Genomic DNA, 17,646 nt, shown 5'->3' with positions numbered 1-17,646 from the left:
TTTTAAACTCAGGTCTGTCTGGCTTTTGGAGCCCACGTTCTCGGATTCACTGGTCTGTGGAGCAGCACCAAGCGTCTTTCACTGACCTGCTTCTGAGTACTGAGTCTTTTCTTCTAAGCCCTGTCCCCTCAACACATCCTTTTCCCCTCTGGCCAGTGAAACTCAACAGTCGTTATCACCCCAGGCTGCCTGACAAAGGACTTTGATTTGCAACGCCTTTGCATCCGTCCCTACCGCCTCCCCAACCTTATGCTCCGTTGCGCCTCTGAGGGTTTGGCTCATATTCCTCACTGAGCTTTTGTTTATGCTACTTGCCCTTCCAGGAATGCCCTTCCAAATCCTTGAGGTGCTACCAGGTGAATTTCCAGAAGGCTCCTAACTTCCTCATCCGGTGATCTGCAAAGTTTGTCCGCGTGGTACACAGTCAGGAAGCTGCAAAGAGCAAGGAGGGCTTGGGTTGTCGTGGGGTTTTTTTTGTTTGTTTGTTTGTTTTTGGGTTTTTTTTTGTCTTTTTGCCTTTTCTAGGGCTGCTCTCACCGCATATGGAGGTTCCCAGGTGAGGGGTCTAATCGGAGGTATAGCGGCCGGCCTACGCCACAGTCACAGCAACTCGGGATCTGAGCTGCTTCTGCAGCCTACACCACAGCTCACGGCAATGCCAGATCCTGAACCCACTGAGCAAGGCCAGGGATCAAACCCAAATCCTCGTTCCTAGTCGGATTCGTTAACCACTGAGCCAGGACGGGAACTCCGGGAATGGAAACTTCATGGATTCTACCCGGATTCGTTTCTGCTGCCCCACAACAGGAACTCCAAGAAGGGCTTGTTCTAAGTCCTGATAGGGTCGGGGCTGAGAAAGGTCACCCATGCAATTACTCCGTTCAGATCCCGAGCGACCACTTCTTTCTCCCAATCTTGTTGGGGACAAGAGGTAAAAGATGTTAAACGGAGAATGGGGTTGAGGAAAGAGAAAAATGCAGCTGGGAGACTTCCCAAGAGAAAGGTGAGAAGCATGTCGTAGCTGTATAAATGGCCCATCTTCCTATAAACATCAATTTCTCTGGACCATTTTAGGAAGGGATGAAAATCTGTAACAAAACATTTTAATGTTTTTTACGTTGGAAATGAACATTAGGGCTTAAAAGCAAATTCTCCAAAAAATTTTAAGCTCAAACATGAAATTGCTAAGGAATTCGTGCTTACAGGGGAAGAAAGTGGGCTCTTCCAACGAGGGCTGAAGCCTTCGCTGAGGTATGAGCAAAGGCCTAAGTGGGAGCCCGCTGCCTGGCACCCAGTGAAGGCAGCTATTGTGATCTCCAGGGTCCGGGGAAGGGTGGCTCAGTGGCCAAGAGTGTGTCTCAGCCAGAGGCCATGGGAAGGTCAGGGCCCAAGGTTGAGGCCCAGAGGCAATGGGAAGCGGCAGTCCTTCTCCCCACGCCGGGGACAGGAGTCTGGGCGGGCGGAGGGCGGAGTCACTGGCTCCGCCCTCCCTCGCTCCTGCTGGGTCCCAGCCCTTGCTCCGCGTGGTTCTCAGGTCCCCCTGGTGGTCCCCAGGCAGCTCCAGTGAGGGGGGCACAACAGGGGGAACTGTGAGCCCCAAGGGGTCTGTCTGCGGCTTCTCCCGGAAAAAGACCGAGGCACGCACTCTGCGAGCAAAAGCGGACTCCCACCGGCTTCCGACGACAAGCCAGGGACCTGAGGATCGCGGAGTCCACGACCCGTGAGCGACCCCAGGGGAAGGACAGGAGGGACGCCGACCGGACCGCCATGGCCGCGCCTGTCCGCCGTCTGTGCCATGTCGCCTTCCACGTGCCCGCGGGGCAGCCCCTCGCCCGGGATCTGCAGCGCTTCTTCGGTTTCTGGCCCCTGGCGGTGAGGGAAGCCGATGGCTGGCGGCAGCTGGCCCTGCGCAGCGGCGACGCGGTCTTTTTGGTGAACGAGGGCGCCGGGCCTGGGGAGCCGCTGTACAGCCTGGACCCGCATCACGCGGTGCCCGGTGCGACCAACCTGTGCTTCGACGTGGCTGACGTGGGCGCTGCAGCTCGGGCGCTAGCCGCGCTGGGCTGCAACGTGCAGGTGCCTCCGGTGACCGTGCAGGATGCACAGGGCGCCGCCACCTACGCCGTGGTCGGCTCGCCCGCCGGCAACCTCAGCCTGACGCTGCTGGAGCGCCCCGGCTTCTGCGGGCCCTTTCTCCCCGGCTTTCGGCCCGTGTCCTCTGTACCCGGCCGGGGCTGGGTCACCCACGTGGACCACCTGACCTTGGCCTGCCCTCGCAGCAGCTCCCCCAAAATAATGCGCTGGTTCCACGACTGTCTAGGATTTCACCACCTGCCGCTGAGCCCAGGTGAGGATCCAGAGCTGGGCCTGGAGGTGGCAGCAGGGTCTGGGCGTGGTGGTCTGAGGCTCACCGCCCTGCAGGCTCCGACTGGCAGTGCTGTCCCAACCCTAGTGCTGGCAGAGTCCCTGCCTGGGTCTCTCCGTGGTCGGGACCAAGTGGAGCAGTTCCTGGCCCAGAATGGGGGACCTGGACTGCAGCACGTGGGGCTGTACACGCCCAACATCATGGAAGCCACTGAGCGGGTAGCAGGGGCCGGGGGTCAGCTCCTGACGCCTCCTGAGGCCTACTACCAGCAGCCGGGCAAGGAGAAGCAGATCCTGGCTGCAGGGCACGAGCCTCGCCTGCTGGCCCGGCACGGGGTCCTGCTGGATGGAGATGAAGGCAAGTTTCTGCTTCAGGTCTTCACCAAGTCCCTTTTTGCAGAGGACACGTTCTTCCTGGAGCTGATTCAGAGGCAAGGGGCCACAGGCTTTGGCCAGGGCAACATCCGGGCCCTGTGGCAGTCTGTGCAGGAGCACGCTGCCAGGGTCTGCGAAGCCTGAGAAGGGCAGAAGCTGGGTGCAGCCACTTGTCCTGGACACTGGGAAGGCCAGCGCAGGGCCTGCAGCTGAGAAGACCTGGACTGAGATGTTTTGTCTTTAGGGCCAGGTGCGGCCTCCATCTCACGGGTACCTGCTAGTAGCTGGATCTCTCAGTGAGGTCCAAAGAGGTGGGATTTTTTTTTTTTTTTTAACTATGAAATGTTTCTCACATTGTATCTAATAAATGCAAAATGTCAGGAATAAGGGAATTACACAATTAGGAAATAGAACATAACCAATACTTATGAAACCTTCTCTGTATTGTGTGCTTCTCTGATCCCATTTCTACCACAGCCCTGATATTATAATTAAAAACGCTTGGTTTTTCTGTGTTGTTTCACTGCCTATGTAATGTATCCCTAAAATGATGTATTGAGGTAGGAGTCTAAGACAAAACAAATCCTCCTCTGGGCGTCCCTTCTCCCTAGGGAGCAGCCACTGCGGGTAGGAGGGGCTGAGCCCAAACACTTGCAATCTGCAGCTCCAATCTGAGCTGACCGGAGGCCTGGACAGAGCGCTGGATGTCAGCCCCTGGCAGGAGCTCCCTGCAGCTGCCTTGTACCGGGGTTGAGGGAGGACAGATCACTCAGGGCGGGACACCTGCCTCCTCCATCTGCCCGGGGCTGCCTAGGAGCTCAGCAGTGGGAGTCAGGACCTAGCAGACTGGACCGCATTCTGGGTCCCTCAGAGGTGAGGCGGGAGGGGGGCTACGGAGAGGGCGGAAGGTCTCCAAGATGATTACAAAAATAAGCACTTTATTAAACAAGATTCTCAGGGGATGAGAACTTCCAGAGGCATCACTGGGCTGTACTGTCGAGGCTGGGTGCATCAGCGGGGATGTGGGGTCGCAAGAAATTATCCAGGACTTGCTGGCCTGGGCTGGGCTTTTTCCGTCTGGACAGGGTAGACACCTGGGATTTTTTGGAAGCCTGTGCAGAAGCCGAACGAAGGAGGTACCGAGGGGGCAGCAGAGCGTCGTCTTCTGCCCCCTACCCTACACTGATCTAGCTCAGGTTCTAGCCTGAGTATTGTAACCCGTTTCCAATACCTACCTCCTGGATCAACTCTCTAGAAGACAGCCTTATAGTCTTCCTAAAATGCAAATCTGACTCCTCTCTCCCCTAAAACGCTTCAGTGGCCTGGCGTTCACAGCTCTGACGGGCCTGGGCAGGCCCTGCTGACAGCCCCAGCGAAAGCAAATGCTCACAGCTCCGCAGGTGCTGCAGACTGCACCGTGCCCCACCTTTGCTCACACCACTCTTGGGCCCTTACTGCTGATTCCCCTGCCAAACCTAGAGGAAATCATTCGTCTCTAGGACCCAGATGACCAGCCAATTCTTCCAAGCAGAGCAGCTACTCCTGACTCTTGCCTTGGAGATTGAAACCAGAGCTCCCACCTCGCATCTCACAAAACCCAGCACATAAATGCCACACACCTGTGACATCACTGTCTCCGTCACTTGCTCTGGTCCCCTCTCTACCCTGGACCCAGATTGGAAGGTCTCCAGGTCAAGAACTATTCCTCTCGGGAGTTCCCTTCGGGCTCAGCGGTCCACGAACCCAACTAGGATCCATGAGGATGCGGGTTCAATCCCTGGCCTCGCTCAGTGGGTTAAGGATCCAGCGTTGCCGTGAGCTGTAGTGTAGGTCACAGACATGGCTCGGATCTGCTGTGGCTGTGGCTGTCGTGCAGGCTGGCAGCTGTAGCTCTGATTCAATCCCTAGCCTGGGAACTTCTATATACCATCGGTGCAGCCGTAAAAGGAAAAAAAAACTATTCCTCTTGCCCCAGGGAACCTGTCAGAGAGACTGTCCACCCAAGTGTGTGTCAATTAACTCGCTGAAAATCTGTGGATTTGTGGCTGGGTGAGGGCCAAGAGACTCACCTTGCAGGTCCCTGGCCGTTGGCCCTCATACACACGGAACACCTGGACAGGAGAGAGGAAAGGGCAGGGCTGGCACCATCCCCAGGGTGCCAGACTCCTGTGTTCTGCCCCCAATTTCATGCCCCGGCACTTACTGCTTGTTTGTTTGTTTACATAGTAATAGGTTCACTTGGAATATGTAAGAAACACAAAAAAGTACAACAAAGATGAAAGGACAGTGCCTTTTTCATGGCTGTGGAGACAGCTGCGGCGTGAAACTCCTCCCGGGTGAGCCAGCGAGCGTCAGCGGGCAGGACCGTCACCGGGGTCTGTCCTTCCAGGGCCAGCCCGTACACGTGGTAAGTCAGCTTGATGTGAGAGAAGCTGTGGACCACCTGAGGGGTGGGGGGGCGACCGAGGGGCTGAAACCACCTGTGGCCAGGGCCATGGGAGCCACCATTCCCGGCCACTCTTCTGCTCACTCACCTCCCCCAGGTGCTGGAGGCGGGTGGCTGGGAGGGGTCCGACCCAATTCTGCAGTTCCTGCAGCAGAGCCGTGCACTGGAGCTGCTCTGAGGGCTCTGCGGCCACAGACGGGAACTCCCACAGTCCTGCCAGCAGACCTGAGAGGGAGGGCAGCCGGGGTGGGGGGTGGGGGTGGGGGGTCGGCCTTTGTCGCTGAATCCGCCGTTTCTTCCTTGTTGCTCATGCCGCCCCCCTGCACTCCCAGGACCCCGGTACCTGAGTTGGGCCTCTGTACCAGCAGAAGTCGGGCACCTCCAAAGGCCCTGGGCTGCTCCAAAACACAGACGGCAGAGCTCTCTTCCCTGGGGGGCCTGCGATTGGCCTTTCTGGGAAAGTTGGCCACTCCCAGGGTCTTGTCCCAGGGCTCTGTGGGAGGTGCGCAGAGCTGGCACTGTCCGGTGTCGGGAGCTGGGGACAGAGATCCAGGAGCCCTGCTCAGGCCAGGTGGGCTCAGGCGTCGAGCCCAGAAAGCAGTCCTTGGCCCAGCTCTGCAGAATCCTACTCAGGCTGTAGGATGAAATGGAATGAGGCTGCCACAGGCAGCTCCTTGACAATGTGGGGAAGGGGCTGGAGCTGGCACTCACCACACGCCTCTATGTCACAAGTGCCCGGTAAGCTCTGGGGGGCTGAAAGCTGCTCCCGCTCCACCTGAGAGGCATAGACAGGACAGGATTTCATGGGGCAGAGGGCACCCCCTAGGAGGACCCCTTACTGCCCCTGCCCCAGATGGCTCACCCTCTGGTGCGCCCGGCACAGGCTCTGCACAGGGCACTGGCTGCAGAGTGGGCGCTGGGGGGTGCACACCGTGGCCCCTAGCTCCATGGCTGCCTGGTTAAAGTCCCCTGGCCGGGCTGGGTCCACCAGCTGCTGGGCTAGGCTCCTACGAGAAGGGAGCATGGCTGTGAGCCAAAGACCCTTGGCGACACCCTTCCCCCAAGCCCTCAGCTTCCCAGTATCCTACCAGAGCTGCTGGGAGACGAGGGGGCTGCGGGGGTCAGCACCTATGGCTCGGACGCGGCACAGCACCCGAACTACATTCCCGTCCACCACACCAGCTGCCTGGCATAAAGGAGTCCAGGAGTCAGCCTGGCCCGGGAAGACATAAGGCGGACACACACAGGGCGGGGTGGGCTGTGGGCTTACCTGGCCAAAGGCAATGGAAGCAATGGCCCCGGCTGTGTACCGCCCCACGCCAGGCAGGAGCCGCTGCAGGGTCTCTGCTGTTCGTGGCATGTGGCCTCCTAGCTCCTCGACCACCTGATTGGGGTGGGAAGGCTCAAGGTCGTGAGACAGACACCCGAGGTCCCGGGGCTCCCATGCCCCCAGCTACCCCCGCTTTACCTTCCGGGCGCCTGTCTGTAGCCAGCGGCCTCGAGAGTAATAGCCCAGGCCAGCCCAGAGCTGGTTGACCTCCTGCAGGTGGGGTCAGAGGTCAGAGCGCTCAGAGGTCGGTCCTCAGGAGTTCCCACTGCCCCCGCCCGAGGGTGGCTCTCACCTCCAGGGAAGCGCTGGCCAGGTCCCGCAGGGTCGGCCACGTCTGCAGCCCGAAGGCAGCCAAGAGATGAGGCCAAAGGTGAAGGAGGTGAAGGGTGCCTGCTCTGCCCCCGCCCCCGAGGGGTCACCTGGGGTCCGGACCATGACCCCCCCCCACCCTTCGTGCCCGGAAGTCACCTGCATCCACCGGGTGTAGTAGTTGATCACCGTGGCCACCTGGGTCTGCTGCAGCATGACCTCTGACACCCACACTGGGGGAGAGGGGCTGGCCTGAGGACGCTGCTGACCTGCCCGCCCCCCGCCTCCCGCCCCCACGCGTGAGGGCACCCAGGCAAAGCAGCCCCGCTCTCAGGAGAGGCCCTCACCAGCGTATGCCCGCCTGTCGGGGTCCACCTCACTCTCCGCCTGCCAACACAGTCCCCGATGGGCAGTTAGTGTGGCGGGGGCTGGGCACCAGCCTCTCCCATCCCCCCAGCCCCATCCCTCGCCCACCTACCAGCCTCCTCCAGGGCAGGTCCCGCTTCTCTCGGTCATACCAGCTCAGCAGGCTCTTCCGGAAGGCTGTGACCTCTGCCACATCTCTGAATAGATGGTACAGGGAGACAGAGGCCTGCGATACCACCTCCTCCTGCTGCCTGGCCAGGCCTGCTGGGACCTCGAGAAACTTAGGGATGGTCCCTGCACAGGCTGTGCACCAGGGACCTGGGGCCCTGCAGCCTGGCTCTTCTGCTCCACTGAGAGCTTCCTGCACCCCCAGCGCCCGGCTTGAGCTTGGGATCAGGCGTTTCTAGCCGTGTACAGCCTGAGCCAAGTTCCTAGCCTTCGTTTTGCTAGAGTGGTACTGCTGGCTCCTCTGTCTTTGGGTTATATCGAAAACCCAAGTTTCCAGCCATTATGTATACCTGGGCAGGGCTTCCGCATGTACAAAACCCTTTCCAGCTGCTAAACTCATTTGGTCCTGTGAAAGCTAGGTGCCAAAGGAAACGCACAGGCTACGGCTCCAAGTCACTGCAAGAAAGCAGCCATTCAGAGCAGTTAACCCAAAGCCAGGCAGCAAAGTCAGAATCGAATGCTTAATTAGTCCCTTAATGCCTTGAAACCTACCACCCTCCCTTCCCAGACTGAATCTGCCTTTCCTGGCCGGTGAAACCAGCCTCGGAGTCTCTCTCTAGCACCACACTCCTCACCACGAGCGACAGAGGACTTGGCCTGACGGCTGCCGAGGACACGCCTTCCCCTTCCCTCCCCGCTGGATGCCTGCTTCCCGCGACGACCTCCGCTGCCCACAGCCGCTCGTGGCTTCTTCATGATCCGCTAGAACAGAAGGGAAAGGCCCCCCAAAGTCATCAGTCACAGTGAAGCCGAATCTTGGGGCCCTGCAGTGGGTAAAGCCACCTCTCTCCCCACTCCACCCATATAGTGCCTAGTCTTTCTGACACTCTCCAGATGCGTATGGGCTTGTTTGCTCTTGGCGGGCTGGGCTTCTGCCAGTGGCCTCGAGAGGGACCAGCATTAGGAGGGTCTTCTAGAGACAGCAACAGGATAAGAGGCCCGGGCCGGGCTGAGTCAAAGACCAGAGCCTCCTGGGTGGGACCACCTGTGCATCCCAGATGCGAACTGTGACTCCGCGTGTGGACAGGGCTTCTCTAGGGGTTTCTGGGAGCACAGGTGTAAGAAGGAGGTTTATCTGCTTAAAGGCGTGGCACGGTTTACACGGAAACAGTCTTAGGAGTCGTCTAGTCCAAACCTTCATTCTATTGAAAAAAGAAACCTCTGTGATGACTTAAAAAATAAAATACAAAGGAAAAAAAAAGGGCAGAAACCAAGGAGAGTGGAAAAGATTTGCTTCTTTGAGAGCAGATGGCAAGTTGGGCAGGGCTGAGAGTCGGGGGAGATGAGCTAGTTTTATTCCTAACCTTCTTCTGATTTAGCGGAATCATAGCTGCCTATCCATCGGTAACAGAAAAATTGCATCTGGTCGACCTTCTCTGCTCCCTTGCTGTCCGGCTGCCTTTCATCTACTGGCTACAAGAAGCTACCAGTTAGGGCTTATAAACGCCAGACCCCAAGCTAAGTGCTTTACAGATTTCTCACTCCACTCCCGACAAGTCCATGAGGCATGTTCTAGGATCACCTCCACTTCAGTTCTCAGGAAACTGAGAATGGGGATTAAACAACTCTTTTTTTTTTTTTTTTTGCCTTTTCTAGGGCCGCTTCTGCGGCATATGGAGGTTCCCGGGCTGGGATCGAATCGGAGCTGTAGCCACCGGCCTACGCAAGAGCCACAGCAACTCGGGATCTGAGCCACGTCTGCGACCTACACCACAGCTCACGGCAACCCCAGATCCTCAACCCACTGAGCAAGGCCAGGGATCGAACCCGAAACCTCATGGTTCCTAGTTGGACTCGTTAACCACTGAGCCACGACAGGAACTCCGATTAAACAACTTTTTGATTCAAACCTGAAAGATGTGCCTGCAGAACTTGCACTTGGCCATAGTACAGTCCCTGTGGAGACTCTGGTTCAAACCCTCTCCTTAAACGTTTTATTTCACCACCTTATTTTCACCAAAGGGGTTGCTTCTTCCTTCGGAGAAGAAAACAAAGGCACAAACTTGGCTCCATCTGCACGCTCCTTGTCCTGTACCCATGATATGGAGGACACGTTCCCTCCTCCGAAATCCTTGGAGCTCAGGGTCCTGCTCCGCCAACCCTTTCTACCAGAACCAGACCCACCCTCTTCTCCTTCAGAGCCAACCTTCTTCCCCGCACTTGCTGACAATCCATGCTGCAATCTATTCTCCAAAGGCAAAAGCAATCTTTTTTTTTTTTTTTGGTCTTTTGTCTTTTTAGGGCCACATCCATGGCATATGGAGGTGCCCAGGCGAGGGGTTGAAAATCAGAGTTGTAGCTGCCGGCCTACACCACAGCCACAGCCACGCTGAATCCTTAACCCACTGAGCAAGGCCAGGGTAGAACCTGCATCCTCATGGATGCTCGTCAGATTCGTTTCCGCTGAGCCACGATGGGAACTCCTACAGCAATCTATTAAGACAGGATTATGTCACTTTCTTCCTTGAAGCCTGTGATAGCTTCCCATTAACTCAGTGAACAAATATTTATGGAGTGCTTACTGTGTCAAGCACTTGGTACTTGGAATACTTCAGTAAACAGAACATCAAAGATTCTTGCCCTTATGGAGCATATACTCTCAATGGGGCAGACAATAAATAATGCACAATCAGTAAATTATGTAAGATATTAGTGATAAATACTAGTATACAGAGGAAAAGCAAAGCAGTGAAGGGGGGTGGAATGCTGCAATTTTAAAGAAGGTGCTCAAGGTGGGCCTTATTAAAATGATGTTTGACCAACGACTTACAGCAGGTGAGTTCCCCTTGTGGCTCAGCGGAAACGAATCCTATTAGGAACCATGAGGTTGTGGGTTCAATCCCCGGCCTTGCTGAGTGGGTTAAGGATCCGGCATTGCCGTGAGCTGTGGTGTAGGCCAGCAGCTACTGCTCCGATTTGGCCCTTAGCCTGGGAGCCTCCATATGTCGCAAATGCAGCCCTAAAAAGCACAAAAAAAAAAAAAAAGGAGTTCCCATCGTGGCTCAGGGGTTAACGAATCCGACTAGGAACCATGAGGATGCAGGTTCGATCCTTGGCCTTGCTCAGTGGGTTAAGGATCCGGCGTTGCCGTGAGCTGTGGTGTAGCTCGAAGATGGCTCAGATCCTGCGTTGCTGTGGCTCTGGCGTTAGGCCCCTAGCCTGGGAACCTACACATGCCGCAAGTACGGCCCTAAAAAGACAAAAAAAAGCAGTTGAAGGAATTAGTCATGGGGATATTGATACCTGTGGAAAAGGCATCCTAAGAAGCAGTTAGTGCAAAGGCCCTGAGAAGGGTGCCTGGTGTGTTTGGAGAACAATGAGGAAGCTGTTATGGTTGGAATGGAACAAGGAAAGAGTAAGCAGTAGATAAGGTCAGAGGTCAAGACAACTGGAGACTGGAGTTCCCATCATGGCTCAGTGGTTAAAGAACCCGACTAGTACCCATGAGGACACGGGTTGATCCCTGGCCTTACTCAGTGGGTTAAGGATCCCACGTTGCTGAGGCTGTGGTATAGGCTGGCAGCTGCAGGTCCAATTTGACCCCTAGCCTGGGAACTTCCATATGCCGCAGGTGTGGCCTTAAAAAGACAAAAAAAAAAAAAAAGAAAGAAAAAAGAAAATTGGAGAAGCTTGTAGGCCACTGGAGGACTCTGGCAGACACACCATTGCTCTTAGAAGCCAATCGCCTTAAAATAGCTTTGTGGGCTCCAACCAGCCCCACCTGCCTCATCCCCTCTCACTATGCGCTAGCCATGTTTGCCTGAAAGAGCTGCTTCAATTCCCCAAGTGTCTGCCTGCCTTGAGGCCTGACCCAATCCATCCCCTCTGTTTGGCTAGCTCTTCCATGCTGTACCTAACTTTTAGTCATTCTTCAGGTCTTGACTTAAATGTCCAAGTCAGCCCCCCTCCCCAGCCTTACCTTCCACTGCTGCTCTTATACCAACTGTAACTTCATAATCATTTGTGACTCTTCTATCAGTGCATGCTTTCCCCACTTAACTGTAAAACTCGACAAAAGCAAAGACTGGGTGTCTTTTGTTGACGGTTGTGTCCCCAGAGCTGAGCACAGTGCCAGGCAAACTGTACACTATAAACCCTTGTTAAATTAATTTGGGATGAGGTAAAAGGTTTCCCTCTTTTCAGAATAGGAGAAATCCAAGCCATTCGAAACAGAGATGAAAACACTCGGTAGAAAGGCTGAAGATGAACTGAAAACAGCAAATAACGGAAGTGAAAGAGTTGAGAGTCTTTGGTGGGAACCAAAGCCCTTGGGAAAGGACTAGTGTCCGGTAGGCGCAGAGCATCTCCCGGTAGCAGGAATCGTGTTCAAACCCCCTGTAGGTCAACTATACCTCCTAACTGCTGACAATTTGTCCCTGCTAGGGTCCCAATTCAAGTCCCTATTATCACGCATAAGGGTTACTTAAAAGGTGTCCCTGCTACCGGGACGCTCTCATCTTCCGCAGCCTCATTTCCCGTCCCACTCCCCGCTTCTTTCACTTCCTGGGACGAAAGGCGCTCTCCACCCTCCCCAGGAACTTGCCCATTCCCAGAATATTGCTCTTCCTCCACACTCCCCTGTCTCTGCATAATTCATATGCGTGCTTTAAGCCTAGATCGGGCAGCGCCACCTCCTCTGGGGGGGGAAGCCCCGCACCCCCGTCCCGGAGCACCCCTCCCCCGCGCCGCGGCGCTCAGTTCCACATTCCCGCCGCGCTGTGGGCGAATTACCTCTCGCGCGGTCTCGCGCGGCCGGCTCCCGACTGGACGCCAAGGGGCGTGGCTCCGGCCAATCCGGGAGGTCAGCGGGAACACGCCAGCCAATAGGCTCTCAGCGCGCGCCGGGCCCGCTGCTCCGCGCCAGGCCCGGGAGCTCTGAACGGAAGTCCGACCTGCGGGCGACCCAGGGGGCGAGACGAGGCCCCGCCACCTCCCCGACGGCGAGAGCCGAGCCAGGGGACGAAGCGGAAGTCCCGCGGACCCACTGACTATACTGAAGAGAGACTCGCGGTGTCATGGCCGCCGACAGTGACGATGGCGCAGCCTCAGCTCCAGCCGTTTCTGACGGTGAGTGGCTTCCCGGGGACAGCTTTAAAATCCTGTACGTTTGGCGGGGTGGGAGGGCCTCAGGTTCACTGTTCGAAGAAACCGACCTCAAGTTTCAGAGGACTAGCTGCTTCCTTCTGGACCAGCCACGAGGAGACTACAAGTCCCGGCGTGCACCGCGACGCTGGCTGCGGAAGTCTGGAGTGCTGGCGCGGAGTCGGGACGTGCAGGGGCGTGCCGGGAGATGCAGTCCGGAGCTCAAGGCTCTGTTAAGCGGGGCGGGTGGGGAGTTGTGGGCCGCAGGAAGTGGGACGGATGCGGGCGTAATTTATCAGGCTCTGCGCGCGCACTGGCTACTGCCGCTTGTGGCTATGAGGTGCCCCGGGAACGGTGCTGTAGAGCCTTGCAGGATATTAAAGGAGCCGAGGTCCTCCATCCTCGCAAAAGATTTCGTAGAGGATGTGGGGAAAAGGAACCTCACAGATCATCGAGCCCAACCTTAGTTTTTCACAGGTTTTGATGCTGAGGAGGAAGACACTTTCCCAGCCTCAGAATCTTCTGAAAGACCTGGGCTTTTTTTCCCCAAAATCGGGGCACTGTGCACTCCAAGGCCTGTGTATTGAGCATAAGTGATACAAAGGCTTGAGGGGAAAGCTGCCATATCTTGCCTAAAGAGAAACTGCCCCTGCCTCTGCCCCCAGCCATGGCCTAGCTTAGTGTTTGTTCTCATGGGCCCTGAGCGTCTTCACCCTCCTTACCCCCAGGTGGTGTCCACCAAAGCACAAAATATGGGGAGGAGCTGGCAATCCAGGTTCCCGTGGTGGATGTTCAAAACGACAACTTCAAGGAAATGTGGCCATCCCTCCTGCTGGCCATAAAGACAGCTAGCTTTGTGGCTGTGGACACGGTGAGGGCTGGGGAACTGGGAGAGCCGGTGGTTGTGAGGGGGCTGGTGCTGCGGACCTAACACAGCTCTCTCTTTGCTGACGCTTAGGAACTGAGTGGGCTTGGGGACCGGAAGAGTTTGCTGAACCAGTAAGTGTAAGCCCTGATCTCTTTAGTCCTAGCCTTGGCAGGAGGGGCAGAGCTCAGCCCTGGAGTGGAGGTCACAGTCCTGGGTGGTTTGGGTCCGTCATGAGGCTAACTAAGTCCCAGCCACAGCCACCCCCAAACTCAACCCCAAGGTGCATCGAGGAACGTTACAAGGCCGTGTGTCATGCTGCCAGGACCCGTTCTATCCTCTCCCTGGGCCTCGCTTGCTTTAAGCACCAGCCAGACAAGGTAGGGGCTGATCTCACCCTCTCCCAGGTCTGTGGCTGGGGGAGGAGGGTCGAGATCCTAGAGAACATCAGCTGTGGGGTTTCTTCCTCCCAAGGCTTGACGCAGCAGAACCTCCTTCTCTCCCAGGGCGACCATTCATACCTGGTCCAGGTGTTCAATCTGACCCTGCTGTGCATGGAGGAGTATGTCATAGAACCAAAGTCTGTGCAGTTCCTGGTCCAGCATGGTTTCAACTTCAACCGGCAGTATGCCCAGGGCATCCCCTACCACAAGGGCAATGACAAGGTAGGACTCCAGCCTTGAGGCGGCCCTTTCTGTGACTTCATTTCTTACTACTCTTTGCGGCTGGGTGCCTGGGGGAGGATCTGCTTCTTAGGCACATGGGGCGTCACTCGTGACAGCTGGGGAAACAAAACATACCTTGGTGAAGAGCGTTAGACAGCAGGGGAGAACTTTCCAAGTGAGGGAGCCTGGGATGTATGTGTCCTGCAAAAGAGGCTCCCCTGGGGACTCTGTCCTTCCCAGTGACCCCTTTCTTTCCACCCAGGGTGATGAGAGCCAGAGCCAGTCAGTGAGGACCCTGTTCCTGGAGCTGATCCGGGCCCGCCGGCCCCTGGTGTTGCACAACGGTCTTATAGACCTGGTGTTCCTGTACCAGCACTTCTATGCGCACCTGCCCGAGAGCTTGGGAACCTTCACTGCTGACCTGTGTGAAATGTTCCCAGCTGGCATTTATGACACCAAATATGCTGCTGAGTTTCACGCCCGCTTTGTGGCCTCCTACCTAGAATATGCCTTCCGGAAATGGTGAGGGACTGGTTGAGGGAACAGGGTGGGGCCTGGTTTTATCTTGACTATCTCACTCACTTCAGACATTTACTGAGTGCCTCCCATGTGCCAGGCACTGTGTTGGGTGCTGAGGGTTCAGGGTTCAGCAGTGAACAAAGCAGACAAACACCCTGTTCTCACAGAGCTTATATGCTCAGGGACGGGTACCTTCTTGTGTGTTGCAGTGAGCGGGAAAATGGGAAGCAGAGGGCAGCTGGCAGCCCACACCTTACCCTGGAGTTCTGCAGCTATCCTTCTAGCATGAGGGCCCACATTGACTATCGCTGCTGCATGCCCCCTGCAACCTACCGTCCCCACTCCACCAGCATCTGTGACAACTTCTCGGTGAGAGCACCTGCCTATTTCCTGGGGGAGGGAGGTTTAATGCCTCGAACCCCTCTCTAAGGTTTTTTCCCTGCTTCCAGGCCTATGGCTGGTGCCCCCTGGGACCACGTTGTCCTCGGTCCCATGATATTGACCTTATTATTGACACTGACGAGGCTGTCGTGGAAGACAAGAGGCGTCGGCGAAGACGTAGGGGAAAACGGCCGAAGGCTTTGTTGAGCCTGCCTGCGAGACAGACCCCTGGGGAAACGGAGGGTGGTCCTCCCGCCAAGCAGGTCTGTGGGGAAGGCCTGAAGCCTGAGGAAGGTGAGCCGGAGGTGGCTGAGGATGAGGCTGGGAACCAGCCTGGCTCTGAGCAAGGCCACGAAAACAACTTGGACGTGGAGCTTGAGGCAACAAGGCCTGCACCAGCTGACGTGACCGCCTCAGAAGCACCAGAGAGTCAAGGCAGTCTTAACCCAGTGCCTGGGGATGGGCTGCATCGGGCTGGCTTTGATGCCTTCATGACAGGCTACGTGATGGCCTATGTGGGAGTGGGCCAAGGACTCCAGCCCTGTAGCTCTGGACCATGGCTACCTGAATGCCACAACAAGGTATACCTGAGTGGCAAGGCTGTCCCCCTCACCGTGGCGAAAAGCCAGTTCTCCCGTTCCTCAAAAGCCCATAACCAGAAGATGAAGCTGGCTTGGGGCAGTGGCTGACCCAACTTCTACACAGCACTCAGGGCCCGGAACAAAGCTGAGGGTGAAACAGAAGGGTCTGGATCTCTCTCAGCCGTGAGTGCCTGGCAGACGCTGCCACGTCACTCCTCGTCCTCTCTCTTTACACCGGAGGTTGGGGAATAAGGGGCACACACAAGAAAGCTGACCAGCACCTGTAACACCGACTTTATTTATTTTTAAATCTCAAAGTGTCTTGGGAAAGTTTTACAAAAAAGAAAAAAAAAATCAACAGAAACAAGATATGAAAATATTTGACCAGCTTCATCTTTGGTTATTTCTTATTGTGGCTCTATAAGGACAGACTGTTCCCGTAGCAGAAAGGGACGACATCAGTCCACGCATAAACCATTTAACCAGCCGGGCGTGTGACGTGTTGACAAATACAGAGCAGGCCCTCGGGCCTACAAGACCAGCCCTACTCCCAGCCACAAGGCTGAAAGTCTTACAGGGCAGAACATTGAGACTCCTTCATAAATATGAAAATAGATTCATCAACTGGAAAAGATCTTTGAATAGTTAGCTGAGAGCCACGACCACCACTCCGCCTCGCCCTCCCCTTGCATAGAAATGTAGTGACGTGGCCTGACCGCGCAGTAAGTGCAAACAGCAATTATTCAAGTGTCTTAGACATCCTGGCAAGAGGCACCCCAGGCTTCAGGTCTGAGAAATCGCCATGCCCTTGATGGTCTCCTGGTCAGCTCCAGATGCCAGCCACTAGCTTATACGCCCCAGGAAAGCGCAAGAGGCAGACCTGGGGTAGGAGAAGAACCTGGGGTGGTAGCTGCCTGCCAGCTCACACTAGAACTAGGAGTCCTCTGGTCCGTCTGGGGATGTGCACGGGGCAATCAAGTGGGGGCCAGAGCTCCTTGCTGGATTGCAGAGGCTTGGTGTCAGCTGTTGGCCCTAGTTAACTAGGAAGGCCTCTTGCTGCGGCCTCACCTCTCATACACAGCCACGGGCACCGGGAGCCCCGAAGTTGAGCCTGGCTTGGCTTAGCCTGCCTGCTCTGTGGGCCCCAGGGAAGAGTCAAGGCTGTGCACCAGGGGGACCCTGTGGCTTCGGCTGAAGGTCCAGCCCCAAGGTGAGCTGGGGATTAACCCCCTCTCACCCATCCTGCTCTCCCTGGGTTTTCAGGCCTGTGCCAGAGACGGCCAAGTCTCTTGGCCTTTCTTCTACCTCCATCTCCTCAGGGGCACCTGCAAGACATAGACCGGGCCCCGGGGGCCTGGGGCCAAAGCCATTTTCTTCCTGGGGACCGGAGCAATCCATGGCCTCGTGGGCTGGAGCAGCTGGTAGGGCAGGTGCTCGGAATGGTGGGATCTCTCTTACTCTGTACTTGTGACTACTGAGGAGCGGGGGGGGCCCGTCAGATAGTGATTCTTCTCGGCCCACAAACGGACAAGCCTCCTGATGCAAGAACTCTGGCGAACCAGGCAAAGAACGCCACCGGCGAGCCGGTGGAGCCAGGGGCTCCTGCCACTCGGCCACAGGCGTGCTTCCAGGCCCTGGCGCATCCAGGTCAAACACCAGGGAGATGACAGATTTGCTGGGCAGGTCGAAGAATTTGATCTTGCCACCTTTGAGGTCCTGGCGAGCACTGAAAGGGTTGATTTTGGGGGCGCGGGCAGCACCGCCTCGTGGCTGGTAGTAGGGGTCCAAGACATTCACTGTACGTGGGGGCTTGCTGGAGAAGATGTCTGACTGGCTTCGAGACAGCCAGATAGTACGCCTTGGGCGTGGGGACTTAGGAGGGATCTTGTTGTCCTGTAAGCTCAGTCGCTTCAGCCCAGGTCCTTTCTCCAAGAGTCCTGGAGAATAACGAGTCAAGTCAGGGGTTACTCCCACTAGTCAGAGCCGATGGAAGCAGCACCGCCTACCACAGTGTTACCAACTAGAAAGCAGAGTGGGTGCTGCTGTCCCCGTTTCACCGGGGGACAGTGAGAAAACAGACTCAAGGGAGGCACAGGACTCACAGCCCCAGGACATTCTCTGTCATCTCTCCTCTG

General features: G+C 56.4%; 4 protein-coding genes across 16 annotated transcripts in view; 2 read left to right on the top strand and 2 right to left on the bottom strand.

The window, feature by feature from the left end:
• The first annotated feature begins 1,489 nt into the window (after positions 1-1,489).
• Positions 1,490-3,250, top strand: HPDL (4-hydroxyphenylpyruvate dioxygenase like). Its single transcript, XM_047789252.1, has one exon. The coding sequence runs from the start codon at positions 1,768-1,770 to the stop codon at positions 2,881-2,883; it is 1,116 nt and encodes a 371-aa protein (XP_047645208.1). The 5' UTR covers positions 1,490-1,767; the 3' UTR covers positions 2,884-3,250.
• A 407-nt stretch (positions 3,251-3,657) lies between these two features.
• Positions 3,658-12,270, bottom strand: MUTYH (mutY DNA glycosylase). 10 transcript variants are annotated; one of them, XM_047789236.1, is made up of 17 exons: positions 12,150-12,270; positions 8,404-8,560; positions 7,994-8,120; positions 7,303-7,451; positions 7,172-7,211; positions 6,984-7,057; positions 6,808-6,849; positions 6,654-6,725; positions 6,456-6,569; positions 6,274-6,371; positions 6,048-6,192; positions 5,897-5,960; positions 5,529-5,720; positions 5,274-5,410; positions 5,030-5,182; positions 4,809-4,850; positions 3,658-3,851 (listed from the first exon to the last, which is right to left on the bottom strand). In XM_047789236.1, exons 2-17 carry the CDS (start codon positions 8,557-8,559, stop codon positions 3,720-3,722), a joined length of 1,737 nt encoding a protein of 578 aa, XP_047645192.1. In that variant the 5' UTR covers position 8,560; positions 12,150-12,270; the 3' UTR covers positions 3,658-3,719. The 10 variants fall into 10 exon arrangements, with proteins under 10 accessions (XP_047645192.1, XP_047645193.1, XP_047645195.1 ...); XM_047789237.1 differs by lacking the exon at positions 8,404-8,560 and adding an exon at positions 9,269-9,393 and having other exon boundaries at positions 12,150-12,210; XM_047789239.1 differs by lacking the exons at positions 8,404-8,560; positions 12,150-12,270 and adding exons at positions 9,269-9,393; positions 11,338-12,138.
• An 82-nt stretch (positions 12,271-12,352) lies between these two features.
• Positions 12,353-15,998, top strand: TOE1 (target of EGR1, exonuclease). Its single transcript, XM_047789251.1, has 8 exons — positions 12,353-12,485; positions 13,229-13,371; positions 13,459-13,499; positions 13,649-13,745; positions 13,872-14,030; positions 14,293-14,552; positions 14,759-14,918; positions 14,999-15,998. Exons 1-8 carry the CDS (start codon positions 12,434-12,436, stop codon positions 15,617-15,619), a joined length of 1,533 nt encoding a protein of 510 aa, XP_047645207.1. The 5' UTR covers positions 12,353-12,433; the 3' UTR covers positions 15,620-15,998.
• Positions 15,783-17,646, bottom strand: part of TESK2 (testis associated actin remodelling kinase 2) — a 130,338-nt gene continuing 128,474 nt past the window's right edge. For all 4 annotated transcript variants that reach the window (XM_047789247.1, XM_047789248.1, XM_047789249.1 and 1 more), the window contains exon 11: positions 15,783-17,448. In XM_047789247.1, the coding sequence (XP_047645203.1) occupies positions 16,745-17,448 (704 nt within the window). In that variant the 3' untranslated portion in view covers positions 15,783-16,744. The remainder of the gene's footprint in view (positions 17,449-17,646) is intronic.

The sequence above is a fragment of the Phacochoerus africanus genome, chromosome 8 (assembly GCF_016906955.1).
Source record: "Phacochoerus africanus isolate WHEZ1 chromosome 8, ROS_Pafr_v1, whole genome shotgun sequence".
NCBI lineage: Eukaryota > Metazoa > Chordata > Mammalia > Artiodactyla > Suidae > Phacochoerus > Phacochoerus africanus.
This window is presented reverse-complemented; position numbering and strand designations above follow the sequence as displayed.